General features: G+C 45.4%; 1 protein-coding gene across 8 annotated transcripts; it reads left to right on the top strand.

Moving 5' to 3' along the window:
- Positions 1-1,338: 1,338 nt before the first annotated feature.
- Positions 1,339-23,002, top strand: Chst10 (carbohydrate sulfotransferase 10). Of its 8 annotated transcripts, none has more exons than XM_074050364.1 (9): positions 1,339-1,555; positions 3,242-3,342; positions 5,715-5,790; positions 8,070-8,205; positions 8,687-8,818; positions 14,372-14,463; positions 16,582-16,816; positions 19,181-19,286; positions 20,729-23,002. In XM_074050364.1, the coding sequence occupies exons 5-9, from the start codon at positions 8,719-8,721 to the stop codon at positions 21,264-21,266; spliced, it is 1,071 nt and encodes a 356-aa protein (XP_073906465.1). In that variant the 5' UTR covers positions 1,339-1,555; positions 3,242-3,342; positions 5,715-5,790; positions 8,070-8,205; positions 8,687-8,718; the 3' UTR covers positions 21,267-23,002. The 8 variants fall into 8 exon arrangements, with proteins under 8 accessions (XP_073906465.1, XP_020026012.1, XP_073906464.1 ...); XM_020170423.2 differs by having other exon boundaries at positions 1,339-1,688; XM_074050363.1 differs by lacking the exon at positions 5,715-5,790.
- Positions 23,003-23,215: the final 213 nt, after the last annotated feature.

The raw sequence follows: 23,215 nt of genomic DNA, 5'->3' as shown, positions 1-23,215 counted from the left end.
CATCTGACAAGACAACAGAATATTTCTTGTCAATCACCCTCGTCAAAAAATAACCTGTGTAACTTTGTACCACACCCCATATTCAGTACAAAGCCCACCAAGAAAAGTCTCTGAAGTAGGACTCTCTCGTGACAAGCCCACACTCTGTCTTGTGTGTGTACTTTAGCTCTGTAATAAAACTTCCTCCCTTACTTTGTCTTTCTGAATTCTTTCTGTGAGGATGACAAGAACCTGGGAACACTGAATAGAGTCTCTGTCTCTATCTCTGACACTTCCCTAGCCTTACCCCAGGCAACACAGGAGACCCTTGTCTGAGTCCCTTTCATGTCATCCAGGCTTCCTCCAAAGAGCCCAGATTACCTTATACATAACCAGAGAGGAAGTTGAGATTTTACTCCATATTGAGCAACATCCTCCGTGGTGACTACTAAACAGGGCCCTCTGCCCAGGAGACAATGCAGCACAAAAGGAGTATCAGGAAGGAAAGAAATGGTTCCTGCAGCCTCTGGCCTACGAAGTGGGTTCAAAGGTTTTTAAAGCATTTATTTCTGTTATGTTCCTGGACGGGCATACTCTTCCTGTTTTAGGAAAAAACCTGTTAACCAAACTAGGGGTAACTTTAATCTCCAACATGATACGATGGAAATACAGGTGGGCTTTCTTGGTGCGCTTTCCTAAGAACCAGAGCTGAGCTCACAGTGCCACTTCAGACTGTCCTTGAGAATGTGCTTACCCAAGTCAAGCCAGGGACACAAGGACAAGTGAGGCAACCTATCAGCACCAAATGGGTAAGGATCATCTTAGAATACAGTAACACTGGCCTTGAGTTTAACAATACCCCCTGAAACCTGAGCGTGACTGGAATCTTAAGACCCTCCTGGTCTCCCTGTGCCTGTGATACTCTGGACCTGTGGGTTAAGAAACGACGGAAGAATTCAGACTTGTGCAGTACCAAACTCAGGCGATTTGGCCTTTTTCCAAGTTTGAAATTTCTTAAGAAGCAATTACTGAATTACCATTTTAATTTTTTTTTTTTTTTTTTTTTGCCTCTTTCTAAATTTGGGATTTGGTTTTTCTTCTTCAACACCAGGTGTGTTTTCTGCACGAATCTCGGGAGGAATGTGCTTGGGATGCGTCTGCAGGCACGGGCACAGGACCAGGGTCCTGGAGATCTCTCCTTGCCGCCTACCTCACTCCTCCCTGGGTCCCCTGCGCGCACGCGCGCGCACGAGCGGGAGCCAGCGGCGGCGGGGGCGCGCGCGGGCGGCGGCGTGCGCGGCAGAACTGGGCAGGCGCTCGGGGCCGCGGTGGGCGGTAACGGCCTCGCCCCCCGGAGCCGGCGCCGGGGGCTCGGCTTTTCTCCTTCCGGCGCTGCGGTCGCCACATCCCTGGGTCCAGCTGGCCGCGGGCGGCGGCGCTGAGGCCTGGGCGGGGCCGACCTCCCGCGCTCAGGGGCCGCCAGGACCCCACGCGCTCGCCCGCAGGCCCGCGAGGCCGGAGCAGAGGTTCGCGGCCCGAGGAGCCGAGGACCCGGCGATCGCCCGCTCGGTGGAGGGTGAGCTCGGGGACGCGCGGGAAGGCTTGGATCTCACTGCCCAGGACCTCCATCCTGGCGTGGACGGAAAAACCGGCGACATCCCAGCGTGTTTGGGCGACTTAGGGACCTCCCTAGTTGGAGGGATTCTCGGGTAAAGCCTTCATCACTTAATTATGCAATAGGCGGCGTCCTTGGGCGGGATGCTGTGATGGGAGGAATTATTGGTACGTGGACCATCCATAAGTTATTCTTTCATCCTTGGCTGAGGCTTTGCGTTGGGTCCAGGGAGCTTGCGGAGAGGGGGCAGGAAGAAGGAACCTGTGCCACTTTCCCTAATGCACGGGGGGCGCCCGCTGAAGGCAGGTTGGACATCCCTGATCCCTGCCAACCGGCTGCCAGTGCTCTCTGCCTCTGACTTTCACAGCAGAGACGCCTGTCCCGCGTTGGAGGTCGAAGTATCAATTTATTCCTGCTCTTTTGGCTGGGAAGATGAACCAGGTTTTTCAAAAACTGTCTGTTTTATGTTCTTCAAGTCTGCTAAAGGCAGGAAAGGGCCGGGCAGTCAATAGGAAGCAGCACGCCAGGGGCTGGTTAGCTAAGCAGTGGGACTGCCATAAAGGTTTATTTGTCTGAAATACCCAGTCTTGGGCTTTGGGCCATGAAGAGTTGGACTATTGCATGGGCCAGTTTTAACTGCCAGAGTTAGAAATGTCTGAGATGTTATTAAAATTAGCTCAGTTTTGCTCTGGCTGGCTGGTCATCAACCACCTACTTCATTTTTTTTTCTTTCAGGTGACTGGATTAAAAAGGAAAGTCACAAAGACAGAAATGATCCCCCCACTCCAGAATAATTAGGACATAGTCGTCTTAGCTCAGAATTGGAATTTCAAGATGGAAAGATTTTTTTTTTCCATTTTTCTCTTGACCCTGAGGAACAGAACCTTAAATATCTGAGAGAAAAATTCTCTCCTTCACTGAAATGAAAATAAGAGTATTTGCAAGGCTTACAGAGAAAGGAAAAAATTCATAAATATCCTGGGGCATTTACAGTTATATTCATATCATTTATGAAAGCTTGGGGAGGCTATACAATAAAAAAGTGGGAAAGATCTAGAAAGACAGGGGCACCTTACAGAATGCAGGTTTCAGGTTATGCAGGTCTGGGAAAATGTGAGTAAGAGTATTTACAGCATATTCAAGCCACATAACATGAAATTTCTTTTAATTTTTCCATTGAGTTTTTAGAGTAAAGGCAGTTGTATGTTTATTTGGCCGGCTAACACTAGTAGGTCCATAAACTTGACTCCTTACCAGAGACTCATTCACTATGTAACATTTATCTAGAATCTGGCAGGTGCGAAAGCTTGAAGGGAAACAAAATCCAGAAAACATTGGAATAATTGGTAATCGTTTACCCAATATCAAACTTGTAAAACAGGTAGACTAGGATTTGATTATTTTTGCTAAAAATATTTCATTTTTCATACTAAGTTACATGGGAGACTTTTGTACAGCTAGTTCTCATGGTACATTTAGAATATTTACTCATTTACTAAGAAATACAAATGCTACCTGCTTCTATAAGAGACCTGTTTTGCAAAATATAATTAAGATCAAAGTAGTTAACTACTTCCCAAGTATAAGCCAAAAAGTTGACCTATTTTTTAATGATGCTCATTGTTGTTTTTGAATTATCTTATATAGTGACAAGAGGAGCCTAGAACCTCAGTGAAGGCAAATATAACACAGAAATATGAGCCTTCCAGGCCTCAGAAGATCTGTGATGGAGAATGTGAGCTCATCAGGTATTTGAATTGGGCTATTCCATATTCTTACTGTTTTCTTTCTTGCTTGCTTAGGAAGGGGCCAGGGCAACATAGAGTCCCAAGGACATGCCCCTGTACCTATTTCTTCTAGTGAGCACCCACCTCCTGAAGTTTCCATCACCTCCCAAAATAGGGCCACCAGCTAGAACCAAGTGTTCAACACATCCACCTGTGGGGATATGGCATATTTAAACCATATCAGCTTCCTTCCTCTTTCCACATCTTTTCAACACCATTCTGGCCCAGAAGCTATGGCCTTCATCTCCTTCCCCTTCTCTAGTATTAACCATGGCACTTTTACCTGGGTACAGGTGATTGTACACATCAATTATTCTATTAGAATGAAGCACAGAGAGCAGGGAATATGTGCTGCTGTGTCCTGCGGGCTAGGACAGCCCCTGGCTCAGAGGAGGCACAGGTGAATATTGCCAAATGAATGGATTCAATGGGCTTGTTTACCACAGGCTTTTGAGAGCCTTTACCAAAGCAACGTGACTTTAAAGGCAGAGCACGTTAGGTACCATGGCCCAGTAAGAAGGGCTATGTGCCTTTGGATGGCAATTCAAAAAATAAGCTATTAGCAGGTGTGTTATTTGTAGCTGAGAAAAATAAATTTATATTTATAGATGTCTGTTTCTTTTTTCTTATATATTTTTTTTGAGTCAAGGTCTTGCTATGTTGTCCAGGCTGGCCTCAAATTTGCCATCTTTCTGCCTCCCGAGTGCTGGTATTATAGGTGCGCACCACCACACCTGACTATCAAGCATTTTTTCAAAATTCGGGGAAGGGAGGATTTGTACCATAGCCATTGTTAAAAATTACAAACATATCAAATGTGTGCCATTTTTCTTTTGTTTAAGAGAGAAAAGAGATTAAGACTTCTTGTAGGTTCATTTGTGTTCTTGCTTCCCTGACCCTACTTTCCCCAGTAAGCAGGGTCTGTGGATTTTCAAATCCTGACATGTGAAAATCCCATGTAATGACTAGAAGTAAGAAAGCTTGAAGATGCACAGCAGCCAGGGGGATGCAAGCACACATTATCTGCAAATGGCATGTTGGGAGTTGTCTTCGATCCTTGAACAAAGGGGAGTTAATTACAGAAAATGTCAGGCTTTTTAAAGGCCATTTGTCACCTGGCTATGGGGAGAGCAGCAGCCTGTAGCAGAACCCTGGAGAAAGGACTCTGTGTGTCAGGTCTCTTGAAGGGATGCAGTGTGGAGAATGGGGCAGGCTTAAAGGAGCTGGGGCTAAGTGAATTTGCAGTGCCTTTCATTTTGTTTAGAAAGTGGGGCAAATTGTCCTGTTTTTGTTTGTTTGTTTTTTTCCCAATGTCAGACAAATCCTAGTTGTACAGAATCTAGTTGTCCATAGATGGAAGAGCTGGAAAAGAGTGAAATGGGGACAGTGATGGAAGGTCTTAGATTCTGTTGAAACCTCTCTAAACTGCTTATTCAGAACACATGTAATTCAGGGCATCAATAGACTGCTGGCTAGATAAGCTTTTGCTGCCAGTCCTCCTTTGGAAAAGGAAAGTGGTGGTGGGAGAGTAGCTATTATGCTGGAATGTCCAGAATCTGCATTTTAATTAGATTCCCAGTGGATTGTGTGGGCATTAAAACTTGTCAAGCAGGGGGCCTCTTGGACTAGCAGCTCCCAGTCAGGGCTGCTCTGGAGTCTTAGGCAGAGCTTATAAAACTTGCCTGGATGCCACCTGCAGAGATTCAGGTTGTCTTAGCTGGGCTTTTTTGGGGACCAAGGCATTGCTATCTCTCAAAAGCTCTCCAGGTGATTCTATCATACAGTCAGGGCTCCTAACATAAAGTCAGACACCATGAGGTAGATATTGAGATTCAGAGGTGTGTAATCTCAAAGCAAGTCACACCACAGTTCTCTGGATACACCCCTCTTCAGATTCATCAAAACCCAACATATAAGATACTGTGGATCTCCCTAGTTCCTTCACTGGTTTTTAGAGACATGAGCAATGATGTGGGGGCATGGAGCTCCCAGCCAGGTTTGCTTATGCCTGAATGGATTGATTCCTCCTCCAGGAATGAAAATGGCCCATTGCTGACTCAACATTTGCTCTTTGCATCTTTGACTCTGCTGCCAGAGAAATTTAAATCAAACTTAAAGTCATATCACATGCTCACTCCCCTCTTCTGTTAAATACTCTTAAGTGGCTTTCCACTGCATGCAAGGAGGAGAATGAATTCCATAACAGCTCTCTTAAGTTTTCATGTTGTCTGACCCCATTTCTGACTATGCCTTGAAACTCATGGACCTGTCCTGTGGCCTGGAACCCTGCCCCTCACCTCCTTCTGTAACTGCTGTCCCTGTGTGTGTTCTAGCCAGCCTAGATGTGGATCGCCTGCTCCCTATACCACCTGGCTTCCTAGAGTGTGAATGAGGCGATGGTCAGTTCAGGTGAGGTTGTTTATTGTCAGGTGAGGCTATTTATTTATCGTCTTCTTCCTTCATCTAGGGGTGAGCTCTGTGGGCAGAATCAAGTTAGATCTAGTTCCCATTGAGAAAATTAGATTTTTAACTATAAAACCTCCCATGAGCCAGGCAAGGGTGCTCAAGGACCAAGATAGTAGAATAAGCAGCAAACAAAGCATGTGACAGAGTGGGCAGTGGCCAAAGTCCCCTTTACCTGTTCTTCAGAGCAAGCATGTCTGCATGTGAGCAGGACACACACACACACACACAACCCTGACCAGCCCCCTCTTACATGTTCACTTGTCTACAGCACATATCCCAGGAGAGTGTGGGTTGCCAGGCCCAGGCTGTCGTCTCTGTTTTTATTGCTCCTCCCCAACAACACTGGCACCTTTGCTGGAAAAGGACTGCAGCCAGGGTTTCTCAGTGGGGCACTAGCCCTGTGACCCACGGGGATGGGTCCAAGTATCACTGTCTTGAGGACAAGTTCAGGACTCAGGACTGCAGGGCATAGGGCTCTTTGAGCACATTGTCTTTAGAAGGGAAAAGTGAGTAGTCACCTGAGATGAACACCTGTCCTTTCTTTTCCCTTTTTTGGGGAAGATCATGCAGCTGTGTTCATTTCCGTCTACCATGCTAGAAGGATATATAGCTTAAACTAGAAAGTCACAAAAGGTGCCGAGGACTGGTCAACCTAGTTCACTGAGGGTCTGCCATAGGCTAGTGGGTTCTAGTTCTTTCCCCCCCCCCCTCTCCTTTTATTTTATTTCTATATTTACTTACATGTATATATATTGTTTGTGTCACCTCCCCCCTCCCCTCTTCCTCCTCAACCCACCCAACTGCTGGGCAGAACCTGTTCCACCCTCTTGTTCTCTGATTTTGTTGAAGAGAAAACATAAGAGATAATAAAGACATAGCATTTTTGCTAGTTTGGAATAAAGATAGCTATACAGAGAGATTCCTAGCATTGCTTCCATGCACTTGTGTACTGTAACCCACATTGGTTCATCTCTACCAGACCTCTTTGCTACTTCCCCGCCCCCTTCCCATAGTAGCCTCTGCCAGTTTAAGATTACTTTATTCACTCCTCTATAGTGAACACATCAACCACAGTCAAGTTTTAGGTTTCCTTTTGGGTTCTGGTTCTTTTCCTACATCATCTCATTTCATCCTCATCACCCTGGTGGGACAAAGGCCTTGGATAAGAGATGGGACCTGGAGGCCAAGTCCAGAGGTAGCAAGTGGTGTAACTGGGATTTGAACCAAAGCTAAGACTCTCCCCTTTATACTGTGCTACCCCCAACAAGGACTAGGGGAAGAAGGAAGCTTAAAAGACCATCTGGAGACAGGACAGCAGTCTTCAGGCAGTTAGGGAATTGTGGTAGAACTCTTGCTGGCTAATTTTGCCAGATAAGCTATAAGATGCTTAAATTTGAATTTCAGAAAGCAACAAATAGCTTTTTCTGTGTAAGTATATCCCATGCAGTGTTTGAGTCATAGCTATACTGAGAAATGATATGTTGTTTACTTAAAACTTAAACTTAGGGGGGATGAGGGGAGAGGGTGGGGGAGGGGGGCAGGGGGGAGAAATGACCCAAACAATGTATGCACATGTGAATAATAAAAAATTTTTTAAAAACCAAAAAACTGGGTGTCGCATATTTTTATTTGTTTAATCTGGCAACCCTACTTGAATACATACTGGGCCTAATATCTCTGCACAGAGTAATATTTCCTGGAATCCTGTCTTTATTGGTTTAATATGGAAACCTTAACTGGGGACTCCAGGAGACGCTGGGTCTAATGTGTGGGCATCAGAGTGTGGCTCACAAGACACCCTGTAATAGTACAGGCAGCTTGGTGTGTGGCAAGCTTCCTGTCACAGGTTTTCAGGTGGGGGCCAGAGAACTGCTAGGTAGGTGGTGTGGAAGGAATTCAGGTTTCAGATGCCTGGTGAGATTCTAGGACATAAGCATTGCGGGAAAAGGGAGGATTATTATCTTCCTAGGTCCTTGCTGAGCTCTGACCATGAAAGTCAATAAGGTGTTTCTGAAATCATCAGCCATCAGCATGTGCTGAGGACCGGATCTCTGTCCAGAAGTAATAGCTGGCCTCAGCCACTGGTAGACACCAGATAGCCCAGTGGGTTCCCTTTAGATGGTCTGATCTGACTCGAAGACATGTGGTGTTAAAGTGAGATACTTGTTTGTCCCTCTTACTGAATTGACAGTGACTTCCTGGTTCTTTATGTTTCCCTACAGTGGAGAGTAACTTCTGTGACAGGCTGAGGATTGACTGAGCCCCACTTTACTCCCAGTTGTGACAGTATGAGGAGCATCCACTCCCAAGATTCTGTGCAAGCCCTCTCAAACAAGTGACCCAAGGCAAGAAGCCCAGGTGTTTATTTTTGTGGCTATACCTTGTCAGCCAGTTTGCATTTCAAACACAGCCTGCTCATAATTGCTTCAGCACAGCTTCTGCCCTTTGCAAATTCCCCCCCAGCAAAGGTCTAGTCCTTGGCAGACTTCCTGGTCGCTGTCTGCTTCCAGGCTCTCTTGGGAGCTCATTGTGACACTGGCCTTGCTCTACAACAGCAAAATTTTATCCCAGCTTCCAAAAGAAAGCAGGGTGGAATTCTCATTATCGCTATCCTCCATTAGGGTGTTTTAAATTGATTTAATTATTAAATAGGTTCTTCAATATTATAATTAAATACAAAATGTTAAATTAAATGTCAAGTCAAAATACCCATTGGAGCAAAGTGAAAAAATGTACCTATTTATATTGGTTCTATTAATTGAAATCACCTGTTCTTTTTTATGTGTTGCTTGATTGATGGACTTGTAAGTGGCAGAGGCATCTCACTTGTGTTTTCCAGGAAGCCTCATTGAATGGCTGACGTTTGACAACATGCACCACCAGTGGCTTCTGTTGGCCGCATGCTTTTGGGTTATTTTCATGTTCATGGTGGCCAGCAAATTCATCACATTGACCTTTAAAGACCCAGATGGTAAGTACACTTGGGCAGAACAAATTTTGGCTAAATTGAGTCCTTGTTGTAACAGTTTCCAAGGACACACACAAGTGACTTCTATCCCAGGACTGGAGGCTACATGGATTCCAAATCTTTCAAGGCACAGAGCTGGGAGACGGAAGTGGGAAGGGGTGAAGACTTTCCCCAAGCCCCTTCCCTAGAGTGAGAAGGCTCTTTCTTTGTGGCCAAAGCCAGCACCACTGACTGCCAGAAAGGCATTCCAGTTTGGAAATTCTCTCTGTTTCATGTCATCATGAGAAACATAGCCATGATTGCTTAGCATGTCTGTGTGCCAGCTGGTGTTCTGCATTGTTGGCTCATGTTTGAAGGTCACCTTCAGTGCAGTGGGACGAGGGTCATTTAAATATATATTGTCAGATTGTCCTGGAGGATTTTTAACTCCCCTTTGCTGAATATGGACATTCAGATGAGGATGTCTAAACACCAGATTCTACTTTGTCTTCTTGTCATTTGCTCACTTAAGCCTCAATGTTTCATCTACAAAAGGGACACACTCCCTGCTCTGGGAGCCTCCCGGGAGTGTCACTGATCTGTGAAGCACTGGGTGTGGGCTAGAAGGTGTGTGATGTTCTCTTCACCACTGTGACCATTCCCTCCCTGGGCCAAGTGAATGAGCCTGGGAGGCCAGGCTCACAGGAGATGTAGGAATGACTCATTAGTGGCTGCAGATTGGCTTGACCACCCCAGCCAGAGAGAGAGCTCTTGGGAACCAGGAGCGGGGGTGAGCACAGCATCTTTACCTTAAGCAGAAGTTTGTGCATCCTCCTGCTATTGGCAGTGCATTACAAACATATCCACACCAGCAATTTCCCTGATTTACTCCAGGTGGCCATCTGTGTGACCATGAGTTGCAGGCTACATCCTGAAGAGCTTCTGGTTGTGCTGAGGGCCACCCAGTGCCCACATCTCCTCCTCATTCTCTCTGCTCAAACTGCTTATGGAGGAACAAGGCTGGAAGGTAGATCTGCAGAGAAAAGAGGGAAGCTCCATGTTTGTACTCAGGGATAGTTATCAGGCACATAGCTCTGGCCTTCTTCAAAAGTTCCACTCTCATCTTCCAGGAGCCCTCGGGAGGAAGGTCTACACAGCCTTGCAAAGTGGTGCTGTACCCGCTGTATCAGATGGCCAGAGGCATCACAGCTTTCACCAGGGACTGGGATCAGAAGATCAAGAGTTGAATCTTGGAGGGCAGTTGAAATTTGAGACAGTGACCTCACTGTGTAGTGTGTGGGATTTTTGCAGCAGCTTCAGCACTGTCACATGCCACCAATAATGGTGACCCCTCATGAGAACTAAGAGGTTCTCATCTGAGGGCACTTGAGATTTCCCTGTAGGACTTTGTGAGTTTTCTGCTTTCTCCTGCAGGAATCTCCAGGAGTGGGTCCAGTTGAGAACCACAAATGCAGAACAGTTGGAAAATTGAAAGAGAAACACAGTGCTGCTGAGAGTGAGAACAGAGGCTACTTGTGGTTCTCTTAAATGTCACCTCCAGTAAGGAAGACACTGGAGGGAAGGTCACAAGATTAAATTGTGATTTGTTGTACGTAAAAAAACAAAAAACAGGATTGTGTGCAGAATATTTTAGTGAGGCTTCCATCAATGATAGCTAGATAATCTGGGCATAGTGGTTTGTGCCTGTAGTCCCAGCTATGCAGGAGGCTGAGGCTGTAGGATCACGTGAGCCAGTGGGTTTGAGGTAATCTGGGCAACATAATGAGACCCTATCTCAAAAAAAGAAAATAGTAAAATGTGTGTTCTGTTTTTCAATATTCTCTGGCAGCAGAGCTTTTAAATAACACCTCATATCCCAGTGGGTCTGATAAACAGGGTGTCATTCCGCTGAAATATGGCAAGTTTTATGACAGATGATCTCAGAAAAGCATACATGCTTGAGGGTGTTTTGGGAAGGGGAACAAAATTGTAAGACATTGAAGGTAAAAGCCGTGAAGAAAGATGGCATGCTTTCAGGTTTTAACCTGGAGAAAGAGTCTGTGGTTGTTCTTAGCCAGCTCACCAAGTAACTCACCAAACATCTCCACCAGTCTCCCTAAAGGCAAGTAGTAGGAGGCACTTCCTCTGCCCTCTGACATTTGGAGTGACCTTGTGGCCTACTTCTGGGTGGCTTCAGAGCCAGTGCACAATCAGGCCCACTCTCTTTTCCCCAAGGCAGAGTTCAGGTGAGGATGGTATTACTTACATACTTGAGCAGGTAAGGACCCTTTGCTGTCAAGTTGCTGAAACAGTGGGTAGTTGGCAGGACTCATTCCAGCCTGTCTTGTCTCAAACAGTTAAATATATTGGGTCACAAGGTGGATGTCTGTTGGTTGAGCTCTGAGCACCGCCAGTGGTGGGAGGATACACGAAACACTGCACAGCAAAGGTGCTGTGCTCACCTTTTCCAAGAGCTCCTTCTCTGATCGGGGTGGTAAAGCCAGTCTGCAGGGCATCTTGACATTCTGGATGATGAAGCCTAGGTCAGGTATCCAGGAGAAGTGAAGGACTCAGTGCCTCCTCCTGGGCTAGGGGTGGCATGGGCACCTCTCACATGGTGCCCTGCCCCCCAAGCACTGGTTTAGTGAATGGAGCTTACCAGGTCTCCTCAGAAAGCAAGTGGTAGGAGGCACTTCTGCCCTCTGACATTTGGGGTGGCCTTGTGGCCTACTTCTTGACCCACTGGTGGATCAGGAAACTGAAGAAGTTTGTAGATATGTGACCATTGTGGATTTTTCATGTGCTGCTGGTCTTTATTTCACACATGTTCACAGTGTTTTTGCTTTTGAACTGAAAGCCCTGTGTAAAGTATCATTGTGAAGAAATAACTTATAACACAGTGGTGTCTGCCATGGTGAAGTTCCATTTCCTATAATGGATCTTGGTGTTCACAGGGCTTGGGTAACTCAGGTATTCTGGAGCTGCTCCTTGTAGTTCTGTCCTCTGGAAAAAGGATCCCTGGTCTAGAATCTCAGCCAGTAAATGCATGTGTTTTTGTCACATATGCCTGTTCTTCATGACTGCCCTGCCACTCAAGCCAAGAGCAAGGGTACATTTGTCTGTTTGCTGTTAAAAGCAAGACTTGCCATTTTTTTGATGCTGCAGTGGTTTCCCTTTCAACTGAGCTATGGAACCACAATGGCATTTTTTGCAGGATTTATCCTCAGCAAATTTCATGTCATATTGAACTAGGATCAGGTGTTGTAGCTAGACTTTATTACGGGAAAATAAATCTTGCCCTGTGATGGCTATTTGATGTACATAAAGTGAAATATGGCATCATGTAGGTCTGATATGTCTGTAGACACTGATTTTTCTTTTCTCTTCTGTCTGACTTCCTCTTCCAGTCCCTCAATTCACTAGTAAGTCCTCTGCTTGAGGACAGAGCTAGGGACTTGAATGTCTCCATGCCCTGACCCAGCATGTACAAGGGATGGAGTCGTGAGGTTGTGAGACTAAATATATACACAGTGTCCTTAGTGAGACCAAGGGTCATGATTGCTTCTTGAAAAATAAAGCAGTACTTCACTTGGTGAATTTAGACATTTTGAACAAAATTATTAACATATGACTACAACAAAAGTAAGCTAAGACACGAAGATACCTGGCATATCTTGAGGATAGAATCCTCTACCCTGAACCTAGAGACTTGCTCCTGAGGGGCAAGGTAGAGAGGAGCCTCTGGTTCCAATGGGGATGGTGGCATCTGCTGGAAATGACTGGTGATGGAAAAAGAAACCAAATGTAAGCTGTGCTGTTGGCTTTATCTGAATCTGGTTGAATTCAGGATATATTTCCCTATCCAAAATGTTATTAAGGAAGCCTAGGTTTCTGCAGAACCTATCTAGCATGTCAGTGTTCAAAGGTGACAGGTTGAAGTGGTAGAGGTTGGGCCATCTTTGGTCTCAGAGCCCCTGGAGTGTGGTCAGGTGCACTGGGGGCCAGAGGCTCTCACACTTCTATCCACTTGTCCTGTGGGCATTATGCTCTTTGTCCTAATTGCAGGTTCAGAACAGCTCCTGCACACAGCTCTGGCTAGGTTTACATTTTCACTCGAACACAGAGATAAAAAGGAAAAAAGTTTATAGTGAGCTTCATAAAGATGTGCAGCAAAGAGATTGCATGGAAGTGCAGTCACTATGGAGTTTGGGGATGGGCGGGTAGGAGTGCAGTTGCAGTCAGGACACTGGTAGGGGGTTGCCTTCTTGCTGTGTAGGGAGGAAGGAAAATGAACAGGTGGGGTGCCCATTTTGAGGGAGGGTGTTTAACAGCAGACTGGGGCAGACCGGTGGCAGTGCAGCAGGCAGTGTGGTAATGACTCAAGAGGAGGGGTTTAGATTGTTTTAAGTGATTTAATATGTTTTTGTATAATCAAGTTTTATATACTTGCTTTTTATTTATGATTATGAGGCTTTGAAAATTTTCAAAAAGTAAGCATTTCTTTGCAGAAAGCTGAAAATTATCTTTGAATTCTACACCAAAAGTGGCGCTTGCAATGAGCACTTTGTAAGATTCCTCTAGTCTGATTTCTTAGAATCGTGTAAAAGCACTAACGTGACTGCTGATTTTCATTTTTTGTAAATTAAACTTTTTACTTGGAGATCATTGTGAGTGACTTGCAGCTGTAAGAAATAACACAGAGGGATCCTGGGTTCCTTTTACTCAGTTTCCCTAAGTAAGTATCTTGCAAAGCTACAGCGTAGTACATGTGGATCGAGGCAGAATGCAGGATATTTCCATCCCCATGAGGAGCCATCATGTTGTCTTTCTCTTTGTTTTGTTTTGTTTACTTTGTTGAGACCGGGTCTTTATAAAGACCTAGGCTGGCCTCAAACTCTGTCCTCCTGCCTCAGCCTCTGGAGTGCTGGCTGGGTTACCGGCACTGCCATGCCCGACCATGTTGCCTTTTTTAACCACATCTACCTCCCTCTCTTGAGCCCTGACAACCACTATTCTGTTCTCCTCTCCTAACTTTGCCATTTCAGGAATGTGTAGTATATGACCTCTTTGGCTTTTTTCACTTGACACAATCCCCTGTAGATTTGTCCAACTTGCTGCTAGCTCCGATGGTCCTTTCATTTCCGTTTCTCCAGATTTTCTCCTCTGGTGTTTTTAAAAACTTTTGTGGCTCTGTGTTTTTCAATTAAGTCTATGATGTATTTTGGGTTCCTTTTTATCAACATTTTTATTAGTGTACATTAATTATACAAAGGGTTTTCATTATGATATTTCCATACATGTAAATTATGTACTGTGATCAACTTTACCCCTTTATTACTGAGTTCATTTTTTAATGAGGTGAGGTTTAGATAAAGGTTTTTCTCTTGTCTGTAAGTGTCCAGTTGCTCCAGCTCCATCTTGAAAAGGCTGTCCTCCTCTGGTTGAGTTGCTTTTGCACTTTTGTCAAAGGTCATTTGGATGTTGTGTGGATCCTTTCCTGGGTCCCCATTCTGTCCCATCCATCTACTTGCCTATTGCTCCATGAGAAGACATCTTTCTTACCTTTTTGTCTTCCAGGGTACAGTGCCAAACAGGAGTTTCTGTTCCTAACAACTGTGCCGGAAGTGGGGAAGTTGCCAGAAGAAAAGCACTTTCCTGAGGAACTGCAGGTAGGCTCACGCCCTGTCCCTTCTGATATGGACTCAGCTGTCCTTAGGGACCCTTGCATGGTGTCCCCATCCCATAGAATGTGCTTCCTCCATCTGCCCTTACCTTCAGTGGTTTCCACTCATCATTGTAGCCTGCTTTATAATTCAAGTTGAGCATCCCTAATCTGAAAACCTGAAATCCAAAATGTTCCAGTATCTGCCACAAGTGTAAAATACCACATCATGAAGCTTTGTTTTGTGCACAAAATTATTTAAAATGTTGCATAAAATTGCCTTCAGGCTATGTATATGCTTTTGTATATGTATAAGGTATAGATGAAACATAAATGAATTTCATGTTTAGGTTTGGGTCCCATCACCAAGATATCTCACATGTTGATGCAGATATTCCAAAATCAAAACAGCTCCAAGACCTGAAACACTTCTGTTTCCAAGCATTTTGGATAACAGATGTTCAACCTATAGTCGCTTTTGCTACTTGTGGGTTTCCATTGACCTTTTTAGCTTCCATTTGGTGGAGGCATGAATTGCATTTATTTTATGTTCCTCCCTCATGGGTGCTGTGTAATTGTTGGTTGTACAGAATTCCTGACCAGCTGTGCAAGCCTCACCAGGGGGAACAGAGTGTGTTGAGCAAGGTCAGGAGAAAAGTGGGAATGTGCAAAGATCTTTCACCCAAAATGGACTTTTGGCATGAGAAAGGGCTTTGGGCAGCAGAGCAGGGGATCCAGCCTCTGAACTGTGTGAATGAGAGAACTGAATCCAAGAAAACGGGAAGTCCTCAAAATCATATGGGCATTAACAGGAAGAGCCCAGGGTGGCGAGCTTTTACCCAGATCTCACTCACATTCACACTAACACCACATTGTTCTCCACAGGCTCCTTTTGTGCATAAATTCCTCATCATTCCCTATCCAGGATGGGGATACACTCATGAGGTCCCTCATCCTTGCCAAGCCCCACTGTGGGTCTGGAAGGTTGAGGTTACAATTGTGCCAGAAGGGGTAAAATGGGTCAAGCAATCTCTAAAAACATTTGTCTGTCTGGAATTAAACCAAGGAAGGGGGCAGTTTTGCTGTGTGTTTTGCAGTATAAAAATGGCATGTTAGAACCCAGTAAAAATAGAAAGCATCCCTTGTGAGAGTAGAAGGCCTAGATCCAGAGAGGGCGGGCTTTACAACTATGCCAAAAATAGATTGCCTGGCACACCAGTGCATTTGAAGACATCTGGGTCCATTCAATAAAGTTAATTTGGGAGAATCATCTGCTTTAAAATCTTGGGGAGGAGTTCTGTATAGCTTTAAGGGAAGAAGTACAGGGAATAGCAGAAACGCTTCAGAATGCTGAGACCTGACTACAGCGAGGCATGGCCAGAGGAGTGGGGTTGGAGAAATAGCTGCACTATTTCAGAACACTTCTTGAAGGACTAGGCAGCATCTGGGGCAGGCACACTGCCATGACATGAGCAGTGAGGGGTATAAACTCCCTTGGCACTAGGTCACTGAACAGCTGTGTGCTGGTGCATCTTCCTTTGTCTCCTCCCCTCCATCTGACCCACTCATACATGTATGATGAGTATGTACACACACACTTGCAATGCCACATGTGTTTCACTCAGCTGGGGCTTTCCTGCGTGTCTGCACAAGACCCTGCAGCTGCCTCCATGCCCCAAGTCCAGACGCAGCAGCTGCTGTGTAGCAAATGGTCCTGCTGCCCACAGAGCAGTGGAGGCTGGGATTGAGCTTCAGCCAAAAGCCTCCCAAGTTATGGACATGCCCTCAGATTCTAGAACAGCACCAGAGGGTACACACCACACTTTGGAACTTGAGCTTTCTCATCCTTTCAGGATTTTTAAGTCAACCTTCTCTTGAGAAGGAAAGTCACAGGAACTGAGTGGGCATCCATTTTCTTGGCCACCTGTGTCAGTCATTCCCATTACTCATCAGGGCAGTAGAAAGCCCCAGAGAAAGGGCTGAGGAGGTGGTTGGAAGTGGTGGTTGTCACTCTAGAAGGAGAAGGGGAGGAGAAGGGTTCTGTGGATGGTTAGAGTCTGGCTCAGGTCTGGCCTGTTTCCTACTGATGATCTTTTGTGCCTATTTTCCCCCTTGTGACTTGCAGCCAACAGGAAAGATGCTTCCAGACAGCCGGCTTGATCAACCCCTGATCTATCTGGAGCGGCTGGAGCTTATCAGAAATGTCTGTAGGGATGAGGCCCTGAAGAATCTCTCACACACTGTGGTCTCCAAGTTTGTCCTAGACCGTATATTTGTCTGTGACAAGCACCAGATTCTTTTCTGCCAGACTCCCAAAGTGGGCAACACCCAGTGGAAGAAAGTACTGATAGTCCTAAATGGTGCGTCCTAAATGATGAATGTCATCTGTGATGTGAAGGGTTTACCTGGGCAAGGGAGGCAGTAGGCTCTCCTGAAACTACTGGAAACCTTCCAGAAGGTTCTCTGTTATTTTTCCCATTAGTGTTGTGCTATAAAAACTGATGAGGTAGATTTCTTTTCCTTCCTTCCTTCCTTCTTCTCCCCTTCCCTCCCCTCCCCTCTCCTCCCCTTCCCTCTTATACTAGAGATTGAACCCAATCTAGAGATTGCTAGACAAGTGCTCTAACTGAGCTACATCCTCATGGTGCCCTCTCTAGTAGGAAGAGCCCACACCCCAGGGCCTGGAAAAGGAGCCCTACCTCATGAGCCTTGGTACCTCCTCACCTGCAGACCAAGTGTTCTGCCCCAGTTGGATAGAAAGAAATTGCAGCTTACTTTCTGCCAAGTGTCTGTAGTCAGAGGATTGAGTTAGAGTGCTTCAGGAAATCAGATATTTACTGGGGAACAAATGAGATCATAGAAAAGTGAGTTTATTCACTGAAGTTTTGATTACTCACTGTTCCTTTTCTTATTTAATTTTATTTATTCATATGTGCATATATTGTTTGGGCCATTTCTTCCCCCTGCCCCCTCAATGTTTCTTTCAAACATCCAGTTTGTGTAAATTCTGGTTATTCAAGATGATTATGGGCTCTGTTAAATTCAGCTTCAAAAAGAACTTAGTTTCAACTAACAGCCCTGAGACTCCTAGTCAGGAATGAGATCCTGGGCACAAGAGTGGGTGGCATGGGGGTTCTCTCAGTCACTGGTGATTGTTGGCAAGCATTTATTCTTTCACAGTTTGGTTGACGGAGATAGGGTAAAACCTCATCTTCCCACCATTGGATGTACAATTAATGTGCTTTAGGAGTAATGTGGCAGTATCTTAGATGTTTTAATTGGGTAGTAAGTCACAAATCAAATTGAAAACAAGGACTGTACAAAAAGGCTCACAAATCAGACAAGGCATTGTGAAGCATTGTAACCTAAAGAAGTTAGCACCTACTTACAAGGGCCACGAGGTACTGTATTGAAACACCTCACTAACCCATTAATATGTATTGCTTTTATGTTTTCATGTCTCAGTTACAAATTAATTAAAATTAAGAAAAAGAACTACCCTTGACCTCAATATCAGACACAGTAAAAAATTTGGTAAGAACAAAATTAAACTGATTTTGAGAGGAAATTTATTGTCCAATTTGTTTCATTTAGTAGTTTAATCTCAGTAGTCTTTAGCTTATTTACTTGTAAAAACACCATGGGTTTATGTAATCTGTTTCATATTCATTCCTTAAAAAATGAAAAGAAACCAAAGGAAAAAAATAGAGGAGTGGACTTGCCAGTTCATATAATAAAACACAGGCAATTGGTCTTGATGGCTGTCCTCAGTCGTCACTGATGCATCTGGACAGGGACAGGCATGAGGGACCCAGGTGCAGATCCACAGAACTGGTTCTTCTGTGGTCCCCTCAAGAGCTGACTTTCACCTTGCTCATTTACAGTCATCCACACCAAGTATGGATGCACCAAGTTCTGGACTGGGCCTTAAATATTTGGGGGAGGAAGGAATGAATAGGACAGTCAAGGCTGTGGCCACTTCTTAGATGACTCGTGAGAGCTTCTTCTTTCCTGGACTCAGAGTTTGACAGGATAGGATTAGTATGAAGTTAGATGTTAAAATTTACAGAAGTGTGGCTGAATCCTTCTCAGATTCATGATCACCAACCCTAAGGACAGATAGTGGCTGTTGACACTGCTCTACCTCCTCAGACACAGCTGTCCTCCTTCAACTCCTGTTCCAAATGGATTGCAGCTTCCATAACTTCTACCAGATTTTTCTAGCATCAAACTCCTTTGCCAATGTGGGCTGCTGTGAGGTTGTCTGAGAGCTACCATAGGTCTGAGGTTTGGTGTCAGAGAGCACAGCCTGCCAGGGCACTGATGGTACTGTGGGGAGGCGTGGGCGCTGCCTTTTGCATCCTGCTCCTCTTACATTTCTCCCCAGTCTCAGAGTAGAATAACTACTGCTGGTGGTAGGAATTCAGTTGCATGCTCTGAGCTTTCTGTGGGAAGATTTTGTCCAACATAGCGCCAGGGATGCACAGTCAGTATATGTCTCTCTTTCTCCCCCGCAGCCGTCTCTCTCCTCCACTTGCCTTATTGATTACAAAAAACTTTCCCTCACTTTCTTATCCTGACCATCCAAGGACATAAACTTGAATATTGGGAGTGGGCTTATCATATGTGCCATGGGGAACATGGGGCTGAAGATGAGACAAATGGGTACTTCTCTTTAAGGGTCACATGGAGATAGCCAACACATCTTCTCTCTTCCTTCCCAGGAGCATTCCCTTCCATCGAGGAAATCCCCGAGAATGTGGTTCATGACCATGAGAAGAATGGCCTCCCTCGTCTCTCCTCCTTCAGCAAGGCAGGAATTCAGAAGCGGTAAGAACAGTTTCCTCAAAGGGGAGAGGCAATTTTGAAGGCCTGAGAAGAAAGCCTCGGCTTAGGTCATATTTGCTGAATATTCTCATCTCCCCAAGGACGGGGGACTGCTGGTTTGTGTTGTTGAGCAGCCTCCCAATCTATAAGCAGGATTCTGTGCCTGGAAACTCCCTAACCTTTGTGAGAATTTTGGAATGTCTTTTCCAGCCTTCCTGTCATGAAGTCCACTAAAGTTTATGTAATATTGATAGAAAAGAGTGGTCACTTTTTGTTAAGTTTTGTGGATTCCTTACTAAATACGATCTTTATTCGTAAGAAAGGGATTTGGGTTGTAAGGAACCCCACCAGTGCCTGATTTTTTCCCAGAGGTGTGTGCCTGCTTCTACAGGAGCTTCCCCCTGAGGTGATGTGCTCTGGACCCAGAGCAGGCAGGACAGACTTCCCTGATTGCAGCAATGAGTGGAAAAATTCTCGCATGTTAGCTCTGAAGTGGCCCCACAGAGCCAGGTGTAAAGGAATCAGAGTGTGTTAGCAGCAGCTAAAGTCAGGCTGCCAGCGTTAGCAGCAGCTAAAGTCAGGCTGCCAGCTGAGCATTGCCCTCCTATAACTCTATAGCCACTTGCCCTGCCTTGCTCCTGCCCTGAGCTAATTCACCTTCCTGGCTGTCAAACCCCTGCCAAAACACCTCTGGGTGTGGACTGTCCTGTTTTCACCCTTACTTACTTTACGGGCTTTTGTGAGGCTCCTGAATTAAGACAAGCCCATTGAGGAAAGAGTTTCTGGCATGTGTAAGCATACTGTAAATGCAGTGTTGTCATAAATACAGTATTGTCATCATCTTTGTCATCATCGTCACTGCCACAGGCCCTTCACTCCAGTGCTCCTGCTCTGCTACAGCCACTCTTGGCAGCTCTCCAGCCCACCTTCCTACCAGCTGGAGTGTGCAGCTTCAAGTTCTATTTTGTCTCTATCCTCTGCCCTCTTATTTTTCTTCCCCCCTGGCAATTTTGAATTGAATTTTTAAAGCTATACCCTTAAAGTAATTTTCTCTGACCTTGGTTAATCCTGACTCTTACAGTTCTAGCCCTGGTGATTTTCTGCCCAGGATTAAAACTTAAAGGTTCTCAAACCTTTAAGGTTCTGAATTAATTCAAAAGCAAAAATTGATTAAATAGAGTCTTCACAGCAATCGCTCAGCATGAGTGTTGTGACCTTGGAAGTTGAGTTTTCCAAGCTTACATTTCCTCCCCTGTAAAATGGGCTGGTAATGCGGTCAGGGCAGAGAATCTTGGAGTAGATAAGGAAAACACGCATGGGATGCATTCACAGCAGGGCTCGTCCCCTGTCATTCTTCCCTCTCCATCCTCTCAACCATTAGGCTTCTTAGGCTCCTGCCTCCAGGAGCTTAAGTTAACTTCCTGTTTGCTTTTTTTTTTCCTTAGATTGAAAACATACTTCAAGTTTTTTATTGTAAGAGATCCCTTCGAAAGACTGATTTCTGCATTTAAGGACAAGTTTGTTCACAATCCTCGGTTTGAACCTTGGTACAGGCATGAGATTGCACCTGGCATCATCAAGAAGTACAGGAGAAACCGGACAGAGACCCGGGGGATCCAGTTTGAGGATTTTGTGCGCTACCTGGGTGACCCAAACCACAGATGGCTAGACATTCAGTTTGGGGACCACATCATCCACTGGGTGACGTATGCAGAGCTCTGTGCACCTTGTGAGATAAAGTACAGTGTGATTGGACACCACGAGACCCTAGAGGAGGATGCCCCATACATCCTGAGAGAAGCTGGCATCGACCACCTCGTGTCATATCCGACCATCCCTCCGGGCATTACCGTGTATAACAGGACCAAGGTGGAGCACTACTTTCTGGGCATCAGTAAACGAGACATCCGACGCCTATATGCCCGCTTCAAAGGGGACTTTAAACTATTTGGGTATCAGAAACCAGATTTTTTGCTAAATTAATGCACAGGACCTATGACTCCAGTTATCTTTGCTAGTTCAGGGGCTAACCAAGAGGAGATCTGAGCACAGAAATGACACTTGCTCTGTCACAGCCCTCTTTCAGATCTCCAAGATCTTCCATGGTCCTGTGAGCAGATGGTGCTGTACCTGACTATGTCTGCTTTGCTTGGATGTAAAATGTACTGAGGGCCCCACCCAGCCCCTGCATGTGTGTCATCAGGACACCACTGGCCTTTTTCCTCAGAGGGGAGAAAAACCATTTTCAGTCTGTTGGACAGACCAGGAGGAAACATGGCACAGCGTTAGCAGCTGCATCCTTCAGTTGCCAAATTGGCAGTTGCACCGCAGGTCTCCTGACAGGTTGGGGTGCTGTCACCTGTAACCGATCAATTGCAGCACTTTTAAGAGGGATGGTGAAGCTGAGGAGCTACAAAAGTCACCAAGGCCCATGCAGGATCAATCTGAGTCATAAAATGACATCTCTTCTTATTGTTACTGTAACCATGGAAGCAAAGCATACTTTCTGTGACCATTGAGTTCCTGTGACATTCAGTAGTGACCACAGTAGTGAGTTCTTTCAGAACTCATGCCTGTGCAATGATACTCATGCTAGCCAATGTTTCAGAGTCTCTGCCCTGTCAAGCACCTGTCTCATTTAGGGTAAGATATGGAGTTTTGGAAAGAGGGGAGTAAATGTTCTTTCCTCCTGAGAAGGGGAACATCTTGGGAGTCTTAAAAGAGATATGGCATAAGAAAGGAAAAGCTGGCTGGGCCGGGAGCTCAGGCTGTTGTGGATTAGGGCACACCCTCCTGACTCATGTGTCTCTCATCTTTGTCCCATTCCAGTAGGCAGCAGGCAGTTCTCCATCTATCTCCTCCACAGGCCTTCACTCTCCTCAGAGGGGAAAAAAGATGAAACATTTTCAGTCTGATGGACCAACCGAGAAGAAACTAAACACTGGGGCTGAAGACAAGTGGGTGCCACACCACAGAATTCAGTGCTGTTTACACATTTCAGCATCCTTTCATCTCAGCAGAATGGCCACCTCAGACTCCTCTCTGATCACGCCACCATTCTGGACTAAATGGCTAGAAGTCAAATAATCAACTTCACCAGCAATAAAATCCTAAGCCAAGGCAGCCTCCAGTAATGCATCTTCCAGGCAGTGGGGCCGGCCTGGTAAGGAGCAAGCCACAGATGCCATCCTTCAACAAGGGCTGTGGAGAGGGGAAGGGACAGCTACCCCGAGAGTCCCTTGCACTCACATCTGCACGGTGCCGACGAGCCTAGGACTACGAGGAGTGAGCCAGGCCTTTTTAAAAGGCAGCCTCAGCCTTTTTTTCAAAAAGGCCTCCTGAATTTGTAAATATGAAAGTAAAATAGAATTTAAAATATGTGCCAAACCTGACATGTGCTGCAGTCCCCGGGGAAGGTGCTCTGGGGCCAAATGTGACCCCTGAGACCTGGTGACAAGGGCAGGCATACTAAGCCTACTCACGGGACCATGGACAGAAGAGAGTCTCAGTCCTTCATTCTCGGCTGATACGCCAAGGATGTGACATTGAATTATTTTTCTATAAAGTTTTAGCAAAGCTTTGTTAAAATCCTTTCAGACCCAATGAACAGATTGGATTACCTCTTTCCTCTTTGAAAAGTAACGGCATAAATAATGTATGTGAATTTAAGGCCTTACAGTTAGTCCTAATTAAAACAGCATTTTCTCTCAGAAATGAAAGGTTGGCTACCTGGTTGTTTTGGTTTTGTTTTTCCCTCCCCTCTCACATTTGGGTCATTTTCCTAACATATTTTGCCAAACAAGTAGAGATTGGTATCAAAATATCTCCTGGATACCATCACATAGTTGTCTGAGACAAGCCTTTACCTGCTGTGGCTCCCAGCCCCACAGCCCTTGGTGGAGAGTGCAGCCCTCATCCAAGGTTTTGGAAGT

This window comes from Castor canadensis, chromosome 12 (assembly GCF_047511655.1).
Source record: "Castor canadensis chromosome 12, mCasCan1.hap1v2, whole genome shotgun sequence".
Lineage (NCBI taxonomy): Eukaryota > Metazoa > Chordata > Mammalia > Rodentia > Castoridae > Castor > Castor canadensis.
This window is presented reverse-complemented; position numbering and strand designations above follow the sequence as displayed.